Source organism: Harpia harpyja, chromosome 8, assembly GCF_026419915.1.
Source record: "Harpia harpyja isolate bHarHar1 chromosome 8, bHarHar1 primary haplotype, whole genome shotgun sequence".
NCBI classification, from domain to species: Eukaryota; Metazoa; Chordata; class Aves; order Accipitriformes; family Accipitridae; genus Harpia; species Harpia harpyja.
In genome coordinates this window covers 13,894,002-13,914,498 of record NC_068947.1, presented here as the reverse complement: position 1 = coordinate 13,914,498, position 20,497 = coordinate 13,894,002, and the positions used below count along the sequence as shown (strand labels likewise).

The 20,497-nt window shown below is 38.9% G+C and overlaps 2 protein-coding genes across 3 annotated transcripts; one reads left to right on the top strand and one right to left on the bottom strand.

The window, feature by feature from the left end:
• The first annotated feature begins 243 nt into the window (after positions 1 to 243).
• Positions 244 to 8,343, top strand: GET1 (guided entry of tail-anchored proteins factor 1). Of its 2 annotated transcripts, none has more exons than XM_052794175.1 (5): positions 244 to 476; positions 2,636 to 2,801; positions 4,157 to 4,224; positions 5,086 to 5,200; positions 6,771 to 8,343. In XM_052794175.1, the coding sequence occupies exons 1-5, from the start codon at positions 387 to 389 to the stop codon at positions 6,842 to 6,844; spliced, it is 513 nt and encodes a 170-aa protein (XP_052650135.1). In that variant the 5' UTR covers positions 244 to 386; the 3' UTR covers positions 6,845 to 8,343. The 2 variants fall into 2 exon arrangements, with proteins under 2 accessions (XP_052650135.1, XP_052650134.1); XM_052794174.1 differs by lacking the exon at positions 244 to 476 and adding an exon at positions 874 to 1,126.
• A 1,487-nt stretch (positions 8,344 to 9,830) lies between these two features.
• LCA5L (lebercilin LCA5 like) lies at positions 9,831 to 20,497 on the bottom strand. The gene is given in 7 exon segments (XM_052794177.1): positions 9,831 to 10,059; positions 10,061 to 10,589; positions 12,258 to 12,418; positions 12,706 to 12,793; positions 16,386 to 16,479; positions 18,406 to 18,543; positions 19,989 to 20,497. Coding segments are annotated over 7 exon segments (1,545 nt in total). The 5' UTR covers positions 20,436 to 20,497; the 3' UTR covers positions 9,831 to 9,971.

Genomic DNA, 20,497 nt, shown 5'->3' with positions numbered 1-20,497 from the left:
CAGGATCCAGCCGGATTGGAGGGGGGGGGGAGGCGGGGGGACGCTCCCCGCTCTCCGGCGGCCGCCGGCACCGCCCCCCCACCACCCTGGCCGAGGCGCCTCAGCGGGGCGGGGCCGGCTGCCGCCAGCGGCCCCGCCCCGCCCACTCCCCTCCCCCGTCTGGCGCCAGGCGGCATCTCTCGGCGAACCACCGCCTCCCCTAGCCGGGGGAAGTGGGGCGGGGCCTCCTGATTGGCCAGCCCCCGTCACGTGGCCGCACCTGTCCCCGTTTCCCCTCACGCACGGCAGCCGCCCGCCACCCCGCGTTGCGCGGGGCAGCCGCCTTGCCCCGCCCCCGCCGCGATGCCGCCCGCCCGGGACGCTCGTTAGTGCCGGGGGCGGGCGGCATGGCGGAGAGCGGCGCCTGGCTGCTGGTGCTGAGCTCCGTCTTCCTCTGCAACGCTCTCAAGATCCTCCTGCCCTCCTGCTCCTCCATCGTAAGTGGCGTCACCGCGCCCGCCCCGCCCCCCGCCGGCCGGGAGCGGCGGCCCTTCCTCAGCCGGGGCCGCGGCCGAGCGCCCGCCGCCCTTCCTCCCCTCTGCCCCCGCAGCGGGGCCGCGGGACTCGCCCTGCCCGCCCGGGCTCCGCCGCCGAGGCAAAACGGGAAGGGGGGTGGGCGCCGGGCCGTCGGGTGGCCGAGGAGGGGGTGAGCGGCGGGGGGCAGGCAGGGCGTTGCGCAGGCCCCTGCCGGGGGTGTCGTCACCCCCGCCTGACGGCTGAGCGATGAGGTGAAGCGGGGCGGGGGGAGCGATGCCGGTTCGGGAGGTCTCCCGGTGCCCGGCCGTACCCGTGACCATCCCCGGCTGGGAGTAGCGGGGCCTGGTGCGGCTCCTCGCCTTGGGGGAGGGGAAGCTGGGGGGGCTGATACTGGGAGGAACTGGAGATCGCGAAACCGAACCAGCACCGCGACGGGGGTGACTCCAGCAGCCTCGATGGAGCCGGTCTTTGAAGCGGAGTTGCGGGTAACGAGTTACCGGTGTCTTAACTGATGCCCCTGAGGCTCCAGCCCTTAGGGCGTCGCGGGGGATGCGGAGGGGAGCTCTGCGGCCTTCCCTGTCTCCTGCACACCGCTGGTGCTGGAAGGGAGGTGAGCGGACGCAGGGCTTGAGGAGTTGGGTATCGTAGGAGAAAACCCAATGTCGCAGTCACTAATCGGGATGCCCTCCGGTCTGATCTTACCCATTTCTGTGGAAGCGTGGGTAACAGAATTATGGACCAATAAACTCTGTGACTGCCGAATAAACTTACGTGCAAGCAAGCATGCTAAAATACCCGTCGTTTTGCTCTTTCATGTGAATAACTTCACCGTCACGCAGATCAGTGCACACCATTCGATAACGGATAAAAATCCGTTAAAACATAAATTACTCCTAGCGATTTGGGAAGTTGAACACAGTGATACCACAGATGACTAATGAAAATCTCTGCTCAACTTTCTGCTGTGGTTCGTGACAGAAGGTAGTGTAATGTTCTCATTGACTGCAGTACTGGGAACATTGTTTGTGGGGAAAAAATTACATGTGTCTTGAGAAAGCTAGAAAGATTTGCTAAGGAACAGCAAGAAGAAGATTTTGTGTTCTTTGTATCTTCGTTTCTATGGTAAAAGGAGTTCATGAACCAATAAGCAGGTGGTGCCTCACGAAAAGAAAGTAGGAAAGTAAAAGAAGGGGAGAAAATGTTTGCTTACGCAACGTGTGATTACCTTTGTACATTTCTGTCAGTAGGAAATAATTTTAGCCAAGAAACCAATGTTATAACAACCAAGTGTTATAAGAAAGCCCCATTTAAACACATGGGTAAGATGTAGGAAAAATAACTAATGCAAATTTGTGTTTCTGGTTTTGAGGCAGTGGTAAGATACTGCACTAGATGGATCACAACTCAGCCAGCATGGCAATCCGTGTGTTTCTAACAGCCCGGACTAGGCAATCTGTAATCTAGAGGAGTGATTCCCAATTGGTGAGCCATGCATTATTGGTGAGGTCTAAAATTGGGTTTCAGTGAATAAAGTTTCCATACTAATTAGTTTAGACCCTGGCTGAGGCTGCTGGAGCTGGAAATGGGAATGGTGAATGAGTAAGGGGCATTGCTGGAGCTGGAAGGAGTAGTGGTGAAGAGGAGTGCTTCCTGGGTCCTTCCTCTCCTGCACATACCAGGTGCTTGTCATCCAGGCAGCGCATGGTGAGGACTGCAAGGAGGGAGGACAGCGGTTCAGCGCGGGATGCAGTGGCAGGCAGGGCCTGGGAGGTTTGAAATGTCTCGGGAGGCAGCAGTGTCATCGAGAGTGGGGAGATGAAGAGGTGAAACAGAAACATAGAAGGAAGAGGCAGTTAACTGTAGTTAGGTTGAAAATCACTGCCCTACAGGGATGGTAAAACCCTTTCTGGTTTGCTTCAGTCAGAACAAGAGAGTAAAAATTCTTTGGCTTTTAGAACATGTTGCAGGTGTTAAGCCGAGGTTTTCCTGTGTCTTCGTGAAAGGGCCTTTTTTTATGGGAGGCTTTTGAGTATGTAAACAGCAGATCGTACTTTATACATATTAAAGAAAATCAGTGGAATTCTGGATAAATAACTGATACTATTTCTTTATTTCTTAGATATCCAGGTTGTTACAAAAGGATGCAGAGCAGGAATCCCAAATGAGAGCTGAAATTCACAACATGAAGCAAGAACTCTCAACCATTAGTATGATGGATGAGTTTGCTAGATATGCCCGTCTGGAAAGAAAGATTAACAAAATGACTGACAAGCTTAAAACTCATGGTAGAGTGCAATGTTTATTCCCTTTTCTAGTTTCTGGAAAACATTTTGTCAAGTGTGTTTTCAATTTTAAGTATATTTCTCCTTCAACTTTTTTCCTCCCCCCATTTCCAGTGTTCCCTTCCATTTTTTCTCTTTTTTTCTTTCAAGTTTTTGGAGAGCTTGCTTTTGTCTTTCAATTGTGCATAGTTCTGCATACACTGATAAGGGAGTGATTTAGATATAAAATTTTTCTTACAAGGAGTTTCCTGGGCTTTACTGTGTAATTATTTACTCTTTTTCCATGACGCTCATCACTGAATCATGTTCTGAATAAGTCGAGGAAGTCCTCTGCTGCGTATCTTCACTGCAAAAGGATGCATTGCTTGGTTGGGGCTGTTTGGTTAGTGTACTACAAAATGCTAGAGAGAAACTGTTGATCCATAAGATAACCAGATGAGATCTTTCCTGTCATTTTGAAATCCTGTTAGGTCTTACGCAGCAGCTTGTGTGATAAAGCTGTAGTGCTTTGCCTCGATTAGGATTTTTATAGTATTATAGTCCCTCATCTTGTAGTAGAAAGTACACATAAACCTTTGGCACCAGAGCTTTTGCTCTTGTCTTTGCCCAAACTCACTAACTGATCCTAACAGGATAGGAGACTGCTTGCTTTGTCTGCCTCCTCTGTGCAGAATGGTTGGATGTTTATAGGCTCCTTGCTTGGAGAAAGGACAACATTTACAACTGGCAGTTTTGGATTGCTTTCAGTAGTATAATTCTTAATCCAATGAAATCTGGGTAGTTTACTTAGCAATCAACGATGTTTCAGAAAACTTTAGGCCACTGTTATGTTAGAAGTTGTGCTGTCTTCACTGGGCTGCTTTATATTGGTCTGAGGTACTGTAACAGAAGAAAAATAGGCATGACCAAGATTCATTCAGTGAAGGAACAGTCTTAACTGTATTCCTGAATGAAATAAGGCAAAAAGTGCATCTGCTAAAGCCATCATTCTCCCCTTTTAGGAAAGGGAAAAATTTACTTTATGCTTCGTCTAAAGCAGGGTCTTAAATTAGTGATGACAGTGACTGTTCTTATTTGGGAATAGCGTCCTTGATTACATGTAGCATTTCTCGGTCTAGGATATCAGTGTTTTGCAACTTTTCATAGTAATGTTAATAAGAAACTATGGTGTGATACAGACCTAGCACTTTCTTGCAGAAGGGTACTTTCAATATAGCTATGAGTCATTTGAGAAGAGATTTTTAAATAGTGTAATGTCCTGATTGGAAGAGTGAAATATTAATAAATTACTAGGTTTATGTAAGTATAATTCACTATTATAAATAATGCAGAGTAATTTTTGTTTTTTCTTTTAACAGTGAAAGCACGAACTGCCCAATTAGCCAAAATAAAGTGGGTCATAAATATTGTATTCTACATCTTACAAGTAAGTAAATATTTTATTATGGATACAAATTACTAAACCAAATCCTTAGTACTGTTACAATTCTCTCCTGTGTTTATTGGCTGGTGGTTAGTCACACAGGTGTTTGACATACCAATGGCACAGTGCATGCCAAACTGAAAGAGCTTCTTGAAGTAGAAGAGAGAGATGTTGCTGATAAGGCCTGGTAGTTGGGGACGGAAGGAGTTTTGAGTCTCACTTTTAGCTTTGCGTTTCTGGTTTTGAGATGACAAAGTAGGAGTTTGTCTTAACTCTTTAATCACTGGGGGTTTTTAAATTTATATATGGCACTGGACCTAGGAAAGTTCCAATACATACAAATACATTTTACTTACGGTTTTGAAAACAAAATACGCTTTTGCTGAGGATGCAGATGTCCACTTACAGCTGCCACACGTTTCCCCATGGTGCCTCATCAGATTGTCTCTGTAGTTCAGACTTGATGCCAAAGAATTGTCTGCTAATAAGGATAACAGTGGTCAACCTGAAGATGTCTTTAGGGTAATGTTAGAGTGAGTTGGATTCCTAGCAGGCAGGGATTATGGCTAAAAACAGTCATCAGAATTTAACAATTACTATTGCTATATTTGTCTATGCTACGTTGGAACCAGGGTCTCAAAAGAAAGCAGTATTTGCCAACGTCTCACTGCTACCTCTTAATATTGTGTATAAATTTAAGGTCATACCGAGTTTAAAAATATTTTGAACTTTCTTAAGAACAATGTAAATTAACAAAGAAACTGTTCCCTTTAATAAGAATTTGTTATTTACTGGTTCAGAATAGCAGCGAAAACGTACTTTGATGTGTATTGTTATCCAAGCTAATAAAAATTTCAATTCTAGGCTGCCTTGATGATCTCTCTGATTTGGAAGTACTATTCTGAGCCGGTTACGGTGCTTCCAAGCAAATGGCTTGCTCCACTGGAGCGCTTGGTAGCCTTTCCTACCGGGGTGGCAGGTAAGGACTGCACATTGGAAAAAAATACATTTCCCAAGCCCATGAGGATGCTAACAATGTAGTGATAAAGAGCATACATAGATTAAAAGTACTGCTTCTGTACGTTTCTTCTAACTCCCTTAACACGAGGAGGAGTTTCAAACATTTGGTCAGCTGTTTCCTATGTATTCAATTCTTGTTTATTTAACTGACAGTGAAGTGGGCTCTTTGTCATTTTTATTTCTTCTCAAACAGAGCAGCTTTATCTGTACGGAATAGACCCTGGAGAAGAATTCAAATCAGAAATATTTTTATATTAAGGAGTCCACTGAAATAGTAGAATTGGGTTTAAAAATGGGCAGATACTTCATAGGTCTGTATTGATTACATGTGTTTCTTATAAATTGCTGGGGCTTCATAGTAGTGTAACTCCAGAGTGATTTAGGTATGGTCTCTCTTGGCGTTTTGTCTTGTCTGTTCCCACCCTTTTTCCATCACAGTTCTGTTGCATTTTTACCTACTTAAATCCTTTTCTTTTGGGCAGTTTAATGAATTAATGATCAGAACGATATCACAGGTTGTAGAGACCTGTTTGTGAGTGAAAAGTGCGCTGGCTCTATGCTAACAGGATAAGTAGACAGGCAGAATGACAGGACAATGTAGTGTGGAAATTTACCTTCAAGCTAAAATGCTGCTGGTGAATCTTCATATTAGGCTTGTAAGTCCTAACTGCCGTAGAAGGTATTCCAAAATATGTTGTTGGAATTGTATGTTATTGTATCTTTAATAGCTGTCTAGAGAATGACTGATATCCAGCATGCTTACTGGACAAGAGAAGAGTCTGCTTCTGGGGGAATAGTCCTTGGAGGACATTTATTTAAATAGCATTTGAAGGGACTTTAAAAAGTTCACATCTGTGTCTGACTTCAAATCTCCTGCTTTGTCTTGGCTGATAATCACAGTAAAGAGATCGCTTTTGAATTCTAGGTGATAAACACAAAAATGTCTAAAAATCACCAAAAAGGTAGTTTCTTCACATGTGTGCCATGAATAGCTATGTATTCCATGATACTATGTAGCATGATTCTATGCAGTCTGCAATATGGATGTGCTGTGTATTACAGTCAGGGCACACCCTCTATTCCATCATACCAATACAAATTTCTGTGCCGCTAGTTGGAATGACAGGACCCTGTAAAACAGCAGTGTGGGGCATCTGGGTCAGTAGCGAAGGTCTCAGTAGCTTTTTTCGATACAGCTGTATGGGGAGCAAGGGAAAAGGAGAGAAGTATGGATTTCATACTTTTAAAAAGACCAATTTAAATTTCCCAGGAAATTTAGTTTGGCTCATATTCATATTATTTGTTACTCTTTTTCCCCACACAATCTTCAGCTTTTCTTGGGACCAGCATGGAGTTAGCTGCCATCCCTCGAAGAGAGACATTTGTATATAAAAAGAAAGATGTTTTGTTCCTGTTCACCTCATAACTCTTACGCTTCATTTTTTACACTTCCAAAGTTGTTTTCAGATGCATGTATGCTTCAGGGTTGTTGATGCAATGACTTAAATCGTGCTTTATATCTCTTTCAGGTGGTGTTGGAATTACATGTTGGCTTGTGGTTTGTAATAAAGTTGTAGCTATCATGCTACACCCTTTCAGCTGAAGGAATCCCAGTAATCCACAGAGTCCTCAACTACATTTTCATTATTGCTGTTTTAAATGAATAAAAAAAAAAAAGGAACAGTTGTCTTTCATGAGACTAGGTCTGAGATAATCTTTGTTACTTCATTTACATCTGATTCATGGCAGAACCGTAAGAATTTGTCATGGCATATATTCACCAAAATTGGAACATGTTGGATTTGTAGTTTTAAGTTGGAAATACACTGGCATTAGGAATTACTTGGGGAGCTTTTCTCTTTCTTTGCTGTATAATATGGTAGTTTCACCCAAAGGTGGGATTATATTTGGTGCAAGTGGTACTAGAGGATAGAGGTAGGTGGTTTGGTTGGCTTAGGGTAGAACAGAATTTGTTTCCTCCCTGCTATTTTTTACAATAGAATTGGTGTATTCTTGGGCTGTCTTAGAAAATGCGTTATTGGTATATACGCGGAATCAAGATTTTATCTCCTGAGACTCACTCAGTTGCCTAATGCAGGATGGCTGGATACTTTTTCCTCCCTGACTTTTAAAACTCATTGAACACTTGAATTTTTTCCTACTTTTATTGATAACTGACCTTTCCTTCCTTGATATTTTTTCTGCTTCCCAAACTGAGTGAGGATCACTGAAACTGTTTCTTTGCATGTTTTGGGAGGAAAGATCTGGCCAACATTCTGAAGCTCCATGTTAGTAAAGAGAAAGTAGAAGATGGTGCTGTTCCTTCAGAGGACTACATTTCTAAGGGGTTTAGCATACATTAATGACAATCCAGGATAGCCCAAAACAGCTATGTAAATGTAAAAAGGCAAATTGGTGATTTAAATGTCTGAAGTAGTAACAGAATGGCAGCAAGCAGGAGAAGGAGGGAAAACAATTTTCTGTTTTGGAGTAAATCCTTCTTGCTGTATTTAGATACAGGAAACAGCCACAATATTTTGCATTTAAAGGAGGACAGAATTCTTCCTAGTACTGTGCCTGTAGAGCAGTGACAAAGTTGCATTATCTTCCACACTACAGTGATCTGCAACCCTGTCCTTGCTGCCCCATAAGACAAATGGGTGGGTTTGTGAAGTTCTTGTTCCACAACTCCGGGTTTTTTTTATGTGAGCCTGAACAAAGCTCTAGGGGACACCTCTCCCTCTTTTGCTGGGCTTTGGTGGTTCTGGCTCAGCTTCCCACTCTGTACAGTGGAATGCATCTGTTATGTTAGTTCAGGTCCTTTGCCTTCCTGCAGGAAGGAAGGGGCTGGGGCCCCTCCATAATTAGCACCGCATTTAGAAATCAGTTCAAAAGGTCATGGTATATTGTGTGTATGTATGCATGAAATGTGTTTGGTTTTTTTTAAATGTTAATTTAAAAAAAAAAATTGGTTTTGTATTAGGGATTACATTTAGCCAACATGAAAAGAGATGCATTAAATATCATCAAGAAAAAAAAATGTTGTGATTGAATGTTATGTATATTTGTGTTTTCATTAACAAAATAAAGCTTTTCAACCCATCTCGGGTTTTCTAATCCATTTTTCATTGCATTGATTAACAATCAATGTTAACTACAGTTTTCCTAACAAGAAAAAAAAACCCCAAACCCAGACCAACACCCCCCCTGCCCCTCTCCCATGTTCTTGTGTAAGGAGATACTGCTGGATCAACAGGACTCTTTTTTTTTTTTTTTTTTTTTTTTTGATTATTTAACTATGCCTTTGACATATTTCCAAATCTAAAGATGTGGCTATTGATATTTCTACTTAGCTTGTTACAGACTTTAACACAGTGAAGTCAAGAAAAGCAGCATCATTTAAAATCTTCACAGTGGCATTTGCTGTTTATCCACAATGAGCATGGGGTCATCGGATACGCAGTTTGTTGGCTGCTCTAGTCAAACATTTGTGTGAGTAAGGGCAAAAAGGCTTTTGGTCACCCAGTCAGTACAAACAGGAGTGTTGGATTATGTATGCTTGTTTGCTCTTAGCTTTGGGACAGCAGTAAAGGCATTGTAGAAGTATTAAGAGTTCATAGAGGAGAAACATCTACTTTTCTGACTGCACAAAGTGATTTTGAAACCTGTCCACTGTACAGCTTAAGCACTACTTCAAGAAAAACCTTCGTAATTTTGAAAAGAAATACACTGCAAGTAGGTTCAGATCTAAATGTCTTAATAATTTTAAAAGCTTTTGCAGTATAATTTTTTTAAGGTTTTTTTTAAGTGCTACTGCCTTTTAAAATCAACAGAATACACGTAATTTTCCCTAACTTCACATCGTTTTAGCAAGTGTTTCATTAATTACTATGAGGAACAAAATGTAATCCTCCTACCCTCACTTACATAACCTTAAACACAGGATTTTTAAAGGCTTTTTGAGAACTGGATATGCCTGACTTCTCCAAAACAATAGTTTACTCTTGCACATTCATCTTTGTATGTCAGCTGTGGAAGTTACCAGGCAAACTGCTTTGATAAATTCTAACGGTGGAAAAGAATGAAGCTTTAGAGCTTTATAATGCTAGTGAAAACAATGTAATAGCAAATTATTTTTATTATGTGTGAATTCTGGAAGCTATTTCAGGAGTGAAGAAAATAAAAATTATTTTCTTTTATTGCATTGTTGGTACTAACCCAATAATGAACCCTATGAAAGCAGTTTGCTCACTTCAGCTAGCTAACAAACAATCAGCTTCAAAATTCAAACTGCAGAGAGAATGCAAAAAAAAGGAAATTACAAAACAAGGACATAACTTGGACACCTGATAGCAGGTAAAAATGTCGTAATTGTTAAGGCCCTCTTAGTAAGACGCATATGCATGCACATGCATGGACACGGACCAAGAACTGAAAAATGTTCTTCTGTGACAACTGATTTTGGAAAAATCATTGAAAGAAATTGTCAGTATTTGTAAGATTTAATATGCATTTAATGAAGGTAAAAACATTGTTTTTAAAAAAAATTTTAAATTACCCGTATTTCTAGAGTAAAGATAAGTAAGTTGATGTATTTAACTAACCAAATACAATAATTAGTTTGTGTATTCTCATAAAGTTATTTGTAACGATTTCATTAGTGTTACGTGCTTTACACTATAAACTAGTAGTGGTGGTTTGAAATTTGGCTTGTGTAATCCTGCATCCTTTCACTTCCCTTTCTTCATTCCTCTCATGTTAGAACTTGAATGGTTGTCTCTTCAAACACAGCCTGGTCCAAAGAGTTCTTTCATAAGACTTTTTCCTTTCAGCGAATGTCATGTGAGCGCAGCCTTCTGCTTCAGTGGAACTGTCCTTCTGCCTTGTTTTGGTAACTTTACCAAAAGATGGTTCATATAGCCCAAAGGAATTTTTCATTTTTGATTCAGCTGGTTCACTGCAGTCCTGACCTGCATGTCTATGGTTGCAAAGACTGTCTTTTTTTGATTTTGTACCTGATGTAAGAAGCCCACGATGCAAATTCTCAGTGGCTTCTGAGAATATGTATTTTTTTTTCAGCCTAATGGGTGTTTTGTTTCTTGGACCTGGAGTAACACATTTAGTCCCTGCCTTCTCGCTGTTGTTTAGCTGTTCATCTGGCTTTTTTTCTTCTTTTTCATATTCTTCCACTGCATCTTCCTCTTGACTGTTCTCTTTTACATTGTCACTTAGAGGCGTTTGTTCAGTTTTCATAATTTTTTTCAGCTCCCGTTTAAGCAAATCTGACTCTTCCATAAATTCCAGACAAGTGTATTCTTCCATCAGTAGTCTGCCCTCCCTTAAATACTCTAAAATGAAATATTGTGGGTTTTAGGAATGTTCTTAAATTGCCTAGGAACATAAAGAGTCATGAAGCATTAATGACAGCAAGTTTCACTTCATTGCTTAAGTTGTTACTGTTGATGGTATTTCAGTCTTGAGGGTTATAACAATGCCATTTACTAATAAATATAACAGAATGGGGCAAGATTTAAACAAGATCATTGTGCCATTGAATCCAGGTAAAAATCTTTATTTTTACCTTTTTCATTATGTTTAATTTATTAAATGAACTAGCATGCAAATATAATTAGTAACGGATAAATTTATAGGGCCAGAAAAGTCCTGTACAATGCAACAGAGAAACCACATGAGATCTGAACTCCAGTTGTAATTTTCTTGCTTTTAAATGGAACTTAAGTATATGTATGATTTTCTTTCCCTTAATTGACAACACAGTTGCTTGTTGCATGGAGCAGAATACACTGCAACTTTCTAACCTATAAATGAGTAGAAAAAGGTATGTGTATACTGAAAGCCTACAGTAAATACATTTGTCTGCTGCAGGGGACTAACTGTAATAGGTTCTGTGCTTTGGAGAGACACAAAGAGTACCTTCAAAATGAGGCAGAGTACAAGCTTAAAGGAGAAGTATGAAGTTGCAGTTACTAAAACAGCTAAATAAGACTTCAATAAGTCTAATCTCGACAGTGGGAGAAAGCCATAATAGAGTCTGGCAAACAGTGAGGAGAGAGATTCACAGGCAGAAACAGAAGACCTGTGCTTTCTGTCAGTTTTAAAAGGGGATTTCAAAGACAAATGGTGACTTCGGTTATCTGGTGGGGTCTGGAAAGGCTGCAGACTGAAAAGGCAGAGTACAAAACACAGGAGTTAACACATTCCAGATTACTAGCTCTGTTACTGATCTAGTAAGTGACCTCAACAACCTGTTTCACCTCTGTAAATGCATGACCTTTAGGTCACGTAATATCCCCTACCATTTGTGAAGTATTTAGCATGATGGCATTCAGATCTTCGTTCTTTCTACAAGGCTTACTATAATGAAAATAACATGAATATTTTTAGAAAAAAAACCTCAGATAAAAGAATAGATGCACTGGCTCCTTCTTTCTTCTGTTCTACAGAATTTCTTCAAAATAAAGGTGTTTATAGATAAGTAAGTCCCTTGCATATAACTTTTATATGAGAACACAGTCAGTGGCTAAGATTTACGTAAAATCTATTTACAGTGATCATTGTAATGGAGATACTCCCAGCCCTTGAAGAAGCCCTTTTCCTTTCTCAGCAATAGATCCTGAGCCAGAAATGTATGTTGACATCAGCTATGATGAAGGTTCACAACCAACAATTTAAGATCAGTATTTGATTAGTGTGGAATTAGCAAACTATTAACAAAAGTATACTTTTACAGATAAAGCATTGACTTTTTACCAACATGACCGGTAACTGCTTTTAGAAGTACAGCAGCATGAAGATGCCTTATACTGTGGAGCTGCTCTGCAGTCAGTCTAGCACCACCAGCAGCTGGATTTCAGTGACTCTTATTTTGTTGACCTAGTTCCTGTCAGTCAGGTGCCAGCTAATGGCTGTCAGACCCATGTAAACTACCAATACCATCAGTTCATTCACCTTTGGAAAAGATCAAATGAATTTCTGAGAAAAATGTTAAAATATACCTCTACATGTTCTACTAAAAGTTTCTGGCTTTGGTATTTTCTTGGTTGAATGCTTTTCTGTTCTACATTGGGCATCTGTACATGCTTCGTTTGCTTCAGCTTTTTGATTCTTGTCTTCTGAAGACATTTTCTCCTATAATTGGCAATTAAAGGTAAAAATACTGAGGGAATACTTGTTTAGTGACTTTTGAAAGTACACAGTCAGTGCAATACTTTAAAAAGATTAGTAATTTCTATTACTGTTACATTCTTATTTTGTATCATAACGTTTGTCCTACATATTTTCTGTAACATAATTACATTCACACAAAATCCACATCCTAGAAAGTTAGGATGATGGATCAGGCTATTCAGGCATATTACTGAAACTTATGGAATAATATACAGCTTAGCTGAGAGTTTAAACAAGTGCTTGGATCCAGATCTTTCATACCTTTGTTAGCCGAACTGGGCTTTTTTCTGAGTTTGGTACTGTGACAGCAGCAGTGATCTAAAATTCTGTTTATCTACTTGTACTGATCTGTTTATACTAAGACCTATTGAAAAAGGACAATCGTTAGTAACAGTAGTTTCTAGAATCATATTGTTGGTATAAACAAAAGATATATTTGATGACTGATGATACTGATATGCGGCCTAGGATTTAAACATTTTTTTTGCTGCATGTCTTAATGCCCTTTAATAAAGAAATTCTTTGTTCTGCCTGATCTATAATGCTGAAACTGGAACACAAACATAGCTACCTGGACTTTTGAGCTTTTTCATCCATACATCAGTACATCATAAATATACTTAAGTTTTAGATCTACACCATCCTGTTCAGATGGAACATGCAAAGTCAGACAAATATGTCTATACCCTAGAGCCCATATGGGCTTAATTTGTGTGGTAACATTTCTAATGTAAATTTAAGAGGTCTGGCATGAGGCCTCAGCTTTCCGGTTCCTAAATTTGGATCTTACAGAGTATAATAAACATGCTTGCTTTTATGCCTTCTGACTTGATTACTCACCTTTCTCAAAGTTAAGTGCTTATGTAAGTCTTTATGGAACCAAGCTCTTCAGAGGAAATGCTTAACGCTGTTTGAAATACAGTCTTTGGCAAGAGATTGCAAGGGAGTGATTGAATGAGATTTAAAGAAATAGCTGAATGGAGATGGGATGGGAAAGGTCAGTACATTGTTCTTTTATTCTATTTTTAGAATAATTTTGACATGAGTACAGTAGCTGAGAAAGTTGCTAGGCCAGCAGCAAAAATGTGATCTTACCTACGTCAGCATTCCACCTTTTTCCCAGATTTGATCTCTGAAATCGGAAGAAGGCTTTCCATAAAAATGGTGATTTTCAAATGTTTGCAGGTTGGTGGTAAAAAGGATGTTGATAACCAACTTGAGGATTACTCTTGAAGGAATTGCTGTGGTGATGTGGAGGGAATTAGTTTTCCCTTTTGAAAGGCAACCAGCGATTAGTTACTTCAACAGCTTTTTCAGCAGAAACCAGTGGAGCGTTCCCCAGATTCAGTACTAGGGGGAGCTGTACCTCTAGATGAGCTGGTATGACCTTCCCACAACTGAGCAAACTGCTCTCCTGAAGAGCTTATGAATTTAGTGGCTTCCTTCAATAGATCAATTTTATTTATGTACATAGAGCTTTCTGATAACCTAAGCAAGCCTACCTTCAGCTATTTATCAGGAGTGTTAAAAAATGCAGCCCCACAGTTCTTTTTTTCTTTCCTGCTGGGTAAAAATTTTTGCAAACACAAAACACAGAATAGAAAATAACTACTTGAAGAAGTAGCTCTTTCTAGGTCTGTTATAGGAAAATTCAAGTCAATAGTGAAAAGGAAAAATAATTGTCAGTAATTCCAATTCTAGATTTCTAAATCATCTCTTTCCATTAACTGGCAGAGAATGAAACTTTTATTGGCCAAAAATACCAAGAGATCTGACAGTTTTGCTTGGAACCTTTTCATTACAAAATATCAGGTCTCGCTCCAACTAAGCTCCCTTATCTTGCCTAAAGAAAAGAAGAACTTAAGTAGTAAACAGTGATTTAAGTGCTGCAATTTAAATAATGATATTGTACAAGTCCATATGTGAGTAAAATTAAAGAAAACACAGCTGGTTCTGTGACATAACTAAAACTGGAATTCAGAGTTTCATAAGAAAACGTGTCTGACTTGGAATGAGAAATAGGAATTTGTGTTTCTTAATTTTACAACTTGAATTACTAACCTTTTCCCTGTAGTTCACTTGTAGTTAAGGCAGAGTAATGGATTTGCAAAGGCAATGAAGAGGAAAGAAATAAGCAACTGACTATGATAAGACTTTGTACTGATACCATAATTTGAAGAATTCTGTGGGGCTGTGCAATATTTCCAGCAGATATATTTGCTACCATGTAAATTTGAAGTGCTCTTCTGTACCCATATGAAGAAAGTTCCAATTCCTCCTTCAGTTTAGGAGCAGGAATATCTGACCAGTATTTTAAAGAGGTGCTTAACACAGGAAAGTCAATGTTCAGATCATTGTCCAAAATTAAGGATGTAAGTTTGTCATGTAGAAAGCTCTCATTTAGGATATGACAGAATGTTTATGATCCTGAGTAGGAGGCAAAATACTACTTTCAATGTGGGGAAAGTACCTGAAATATGTTTATCAGTTTCTGTATAAACCACATTTATTAGTAAATTCTAGATGCTACATCTAAAGCATATGACAATCAGAAATTTATAAGTGCTTTAAGAAAACTATCTTCTTCAACATTTTTGTCCCTGATGAATATAATGAGCACATGGGCAACAGAACAGTTCTTGGCTTTTATGATTTGTAATTGCTTTTAGCTGTTGCTCCCTCAGTTCAAGGGGTGGGATCCACTTGTCTGAACACAGGCACCTCATGCTATTTGAGATGCCTTCGAGTATTCAAGGTATCCACATAAGGCTGGCTGATATTACACAGGACAGATGGGATACCCATGTCCTTCTGGAACAACAACTACACGGCCAGGCAGAATGTGCTAGGACATCTCAAATGGCACTGGGTGCCTATAATTAGGCAGTTGAATCCCACACAAGGTAGCTGCTCTTGGAATGTTTGATAGACAAAATTGCATATAATAGATATTTCTCTCCAATACCTGTCTGAGCATCCATGTGGAAGAAACACTCTTCACCAAAGAGCTCTTTTTTCCTTGATAGAATTAACTTTCTATTGTTCTTTTCTATCATTCTACTATATTATTCTAAATAGCATCAATTCTGTGGATAGAATTAATTCAGATGATATAAAATAACTGGGTTATTACGATGTCTGGTTGCCCATTTAAATTTACTTACGCTAAAAAACAAAGGACTAGTAAGGATAAACATTCTCTTCTCTCAGATAAGCTGACAGTACGATCATCAGACTGGCCTTTAAACTTCCGAAACCTTGTATCTGAAAACTCCTCCTTTCCTTTCACCCCAACAAAATCCAAGTTGTAGGAGCTTCAATAATGGACATTGAAGCATCTCTGCTACTTGTTAAGCTACAGCGTCTAAGGACATTAAAGATGAGAAAACAGTTTTTAAAGACCTAATTAAATTCATTATTTTTGCTCATATAAAAGCACTTTGAAGGTCTGTACTAAAACTAGGAACTTGCTACAGGAGGGTTGTTTGTGAGGTGCTTTGAGTTAGTGAGTCACGTTGTGGGAATTCTAGGTCTAGGGTGGCCACTTCTCCAGGTCAAGTCAAAGCGAACAGCCTGAACAAAAATTAGCCTGCAAAAGCTTTGTGGACTGATAGCTTCACCACATTAAAAAACAAAGAGGCAAACAGCTCTTGATGCAAATGGACACTTAAAATAGCAGCACTACTTCACTGTCACTGTTAGTATACTAAAACTATGTATGCTAAACTCTATTCATGATGAAAATTGGGTTAAATATCAAAAATGGGTCATGTATTTGTATTCATAAAACAAATGAGCAAAAAACCAAGCACTTCTTTTTAAATTATATGTGACAAAATATTTTTAGCCCATATCAAAGTACTATATTGGCTTTTATTTTGGCATATAAGTCCCAGTTATAAAACAATGTAAGTTGCACATAACTAAACAAAAAAGGAAAAGGAATATACACATACTTTTTTCATGAGGTACTGAATCACTTTTGTCTTTGGGGATTTTAGGCATCCAATTTGCACAGATATTTTTTACGTAAAGTTGCCGATCTTTTTCCTAAGAAGAAATAAACACTATTAAACTTATAATATGCATTAAGAATTACTTTTTACCAACTTAATTTTCCCATGTTGGGAGAAAACTCACAGTGATTTTGCTTTGTGCCAGGCAGTGTGGTGACTTTGTCATTTACATAAACAGGAATCCACCATTCTCTTTCATGAGCCAAATCAAAATTCCCCCTTTTTAAGGCTAAGAACACATCTGTATACCTACATGATCTTTTTCATAACACAGTGTTCAGAAGATGAAGTCTTCTCTAATGATTTTTTCATTGGTTGTTCTGAGGGTTTTTTTTCAGACTAAGTAACTTTTGTCTTTACTCGCTTTTTTAAAATTTATTTACTCAGTGCCCTTGGTTACAATGAGCTCAGTTGTTTTACAGCCTATTGCTTGGGAGATATAAACATAAACTTGGGAGACATAATCTTCAGAGGCACACTTTTAAAATTTATTTAGCAAGAGTCCTCTTTCCTTACTGAAATCTGTCTTAAACACAGAAGAGAGATTTCAGTAATACTCTCACTGTATCAGTTTTTAGTATGAAAAATAGGAGCTGCATTTACTTTGGAGATACAGGTTGTCCTGAAAGTGTGTCTGAATACCTTGAATGATCTGAATGAGCCAGGTGCCCAAAACTATGAACGTGTAAGAATAAACTCTGTTATGGCACAGAAATAAGGTTAATAAGCATGTCTGGTCATCTTTGTGGTAAAACAATAGAAGGTTTTGTAAATCTAAATATAAGATTAAGAGAACTGCACACACGGAAAACACATGAAATAATAGAAATATTTTAGAGAAGCATTAAGGTGAGAACTGTACTTCAGAATAATAACACATTTGTGTTTCTGGGACTACAATTATACCCATCTCCCAGATCTGCTCACATAGGAGGAGATCAGACTCCGGCAGAGAAATAGCACTGCAAGTGCTGTTCGGGGGACTTTGATACAGGGCCTGGGAAGAGCGGTGTACTTTTTTTCCTTTACCAACAGCTCACTGGGCTTTTGCAGCTGGGCAGCCTAGCTGCTGCCAAATACAAGGAGGAAAGTTTCTGCACTTGATACATAGGTAAGAGGGACAGAAATGCAAATCTCCGTGAATCCTCAGGAGTTGCCTGTTTTGCCCTTCACAATGTCTGGGAAAACTCCCTATAACAACATATTTCACAGACATTTGATTCCATTTAGAAAGAGAAAGCTCCCTAGCGGGATCACAGATGGATCGGTCACTTTACATAGAAATAAAAAAAGTATATTTTAACTGTGTTACAAACAGTTTAGATTATTAAAGAGCCACAAGGGTTTTCATGTTTTCTGCAATATGCACTGTTTTTCTTGTTTACAACTCATATGACATACCATTTGTGGCAGTTTTATTTCTATTTCTATTTAGTGTCACTTTTAGGTTCTCCTGTATGTTTGGTTTACAAGCATTACAGTAAGTGTTGAACTGGGCATATTTGTCCCAAAAATATTTGTCTAAAAACCAAGCTGGAATTTAAACAAACTATTGAAACATTTAGGTAAGTCTTTTTGTTAAAGTCTAGTTTTGCAGATTGTAATACTTGGCTCATTTTTATTTGAAAGTGTTTCTGTAAAGGAGCTCATTTAAAGTTAGTAGATGAATATATTGACGTAGATCTACCAAAACGGTAACAAGTTGGTGTGGATTATTTGTTCAAATTGTGATGCATTAATCTCTGTTTCGATTAGGTATTGAACTACTTTGACCTTTTGACAAATAGACCATACAATAATTTCATCATTTGATATTTTGGCTTTTTTTGGGTAGACTATAGACTCAACTAGGAAACAAAAATTCCATTACTAAATAATATAAAAGAGGAAAAAGGAATAGGTAACATTAAACACTTGAGTTTTCTTGTAGGAACAGAAACCTGTTTAAAATCTTGAATACCTTAATTTTTTGGTGAAGAGATTTAATTTCCATTTGCAAGTTCTTTGTAATTATCCCAGTTTCCACAGCTTTTTTGTTCTCATTTGCCAGCTGACGACTAAAGGTGCTATTGTTCAACTTCAGCTGCTTTTCTAGGCTCTTAAAAAAATTACATATTTTACCATATGCATGTACTCAGTATGACTGTTGAAAAATTTCAGTTCTTACCAGATTCAAAAAATAAGCATGCTGATATAATGAAAAGTCAGCTTCTAACAATTATATTCTGTTGTAAACAATGCATGAAATTATGACGAAGTATCTGAAAAATTACTTTAAAAATGAGCAAAAACTGGTTTAAAACCTAATTTTACCAAACAAAGAAAAAGTATATTTGGCATTTAACACAAAACATAGGGCTGTACATTACCTTTCTGATGGATTAATGAATACAATAATCTTTGAGAAATGTTAAGACAACATTTCTGTTCACACTGAGATCTGTTAATTGTGGCAGCATAAAGAGGCTTAGTGTCAATGAAAAGTAAGTAATTTATTGAGTACTTTATTGAGTACTTTGTCATCAGAACCCAGTGCCATGCACTGAAATTATAGTTACTAAAACTGTAAGGTGGACACCCAACCCTGCATGCTTTTTATAGCTTCTCACTAGGACTTCTGTAAATAGAAAGTTTTCAAAAGAGAGTCTGAATTCAGCTGTTTATATTTTCATTTTCTTTCATGTAATAAATGTACTTCAGAGCCAGCTGTTCAGATGGTGAAATGCCTCTAAGATTACCTGGCTTTTTATTTAATTCTATGCATAATATACCCCATAGAAAATAGAAATTAATTCCTGGAGGACAATGGAAATTTCACTCTTCCAGGTTTGTATTAAAAACTGTATTACTGTCTTTTTGTGAAAGGTTCAATAAAAGTAAAGAAGCATGAGATATTAAGAGGAGCTGAATTATCTCCTCTTAAACTCCCACCAGGCTTTTACTACAGTTGCATAATAAACCAACAGTAGAACCAACCCTAAAATCTAGGACACCTGACTACGGCTTAATTCAGCAGCCACCCTACAGCTGACTACAGTGAGTGACAGTAACTAGTGAACAGGAGATGTAGGTATGTCCATGCTGCTCACCAGCACCACGTGAAAATAACAGCGCTAGTTCCAGATAAACCAGCTTTGGTGGTCTCCATGTATGACTAATCCTGCTGTTGTGGCTAGACGGCCCAAGCAAGCCTGGGTACCGCATGCTGCTGGCAGGGAGCAGAGTAGACATGCTGCTGAAGAGTGCTCTCCAGCTATATGCTACACAGGGTTAAGGCATACAACTTAATTCCTAAAAGATCTTTACTGCTGAACTTAATCTACTCATACATTTCTGCCAGATTTTAAAATAGTGGAAGGGGGTACTACTCCCATTTTTAGTACCTTACACTCAGGACAGCACTGGATTAAAAAGAATGTTCAATGTTACAGGACTGTAACAGAATAATTAATGTGACAAGAAGCAGCTAAAAACTTTCCACTATTCTTGCACAGAAACCTCTCCTATTATTGTTCCACAAATACAATGATATGCATATATTACCTGTATTCTCTTATCATTCTCTTCCATTTTTTCTGTAAGGGCTGATAATCTGTGATTAAGTTCCTCTCTCTCTGCAAGAGCTTTGTCTTCTGAAAGCATATGCAAGGTCTGCAAAGCATTTTTAGCTTTTAGCAGCTCTGCTTCAACTTTTCTGAGCTTCCTGGATGTATTTCTCTCATCCTCCTGAGACATCCTCAGGAGTTTCCTTAAAGCTCTCACCTCATCATAAAGACTCCCTAAAAGATCCAGCAAGTTACTTCCTGAATTTTCATATCTACCTATTGCTTTCGAGTGTCGACACTGAAGCTGTTTCAAGATGTGGTTTTCTAAGCTTGATGCTTCTAATTTGTGTTGTAAATAACATATTTCATTTTTCAGCTCTTTAATTTTGTGAAGGCTTGCTGATGATATTTGCTGAGCCACTGTATTTTTTTTCTGGGAAATCATACTACTCTGCAGGCTTAAAAATGAAGAATTCTGATGTGGTATTTTCTCAGCTGGCAATTTTT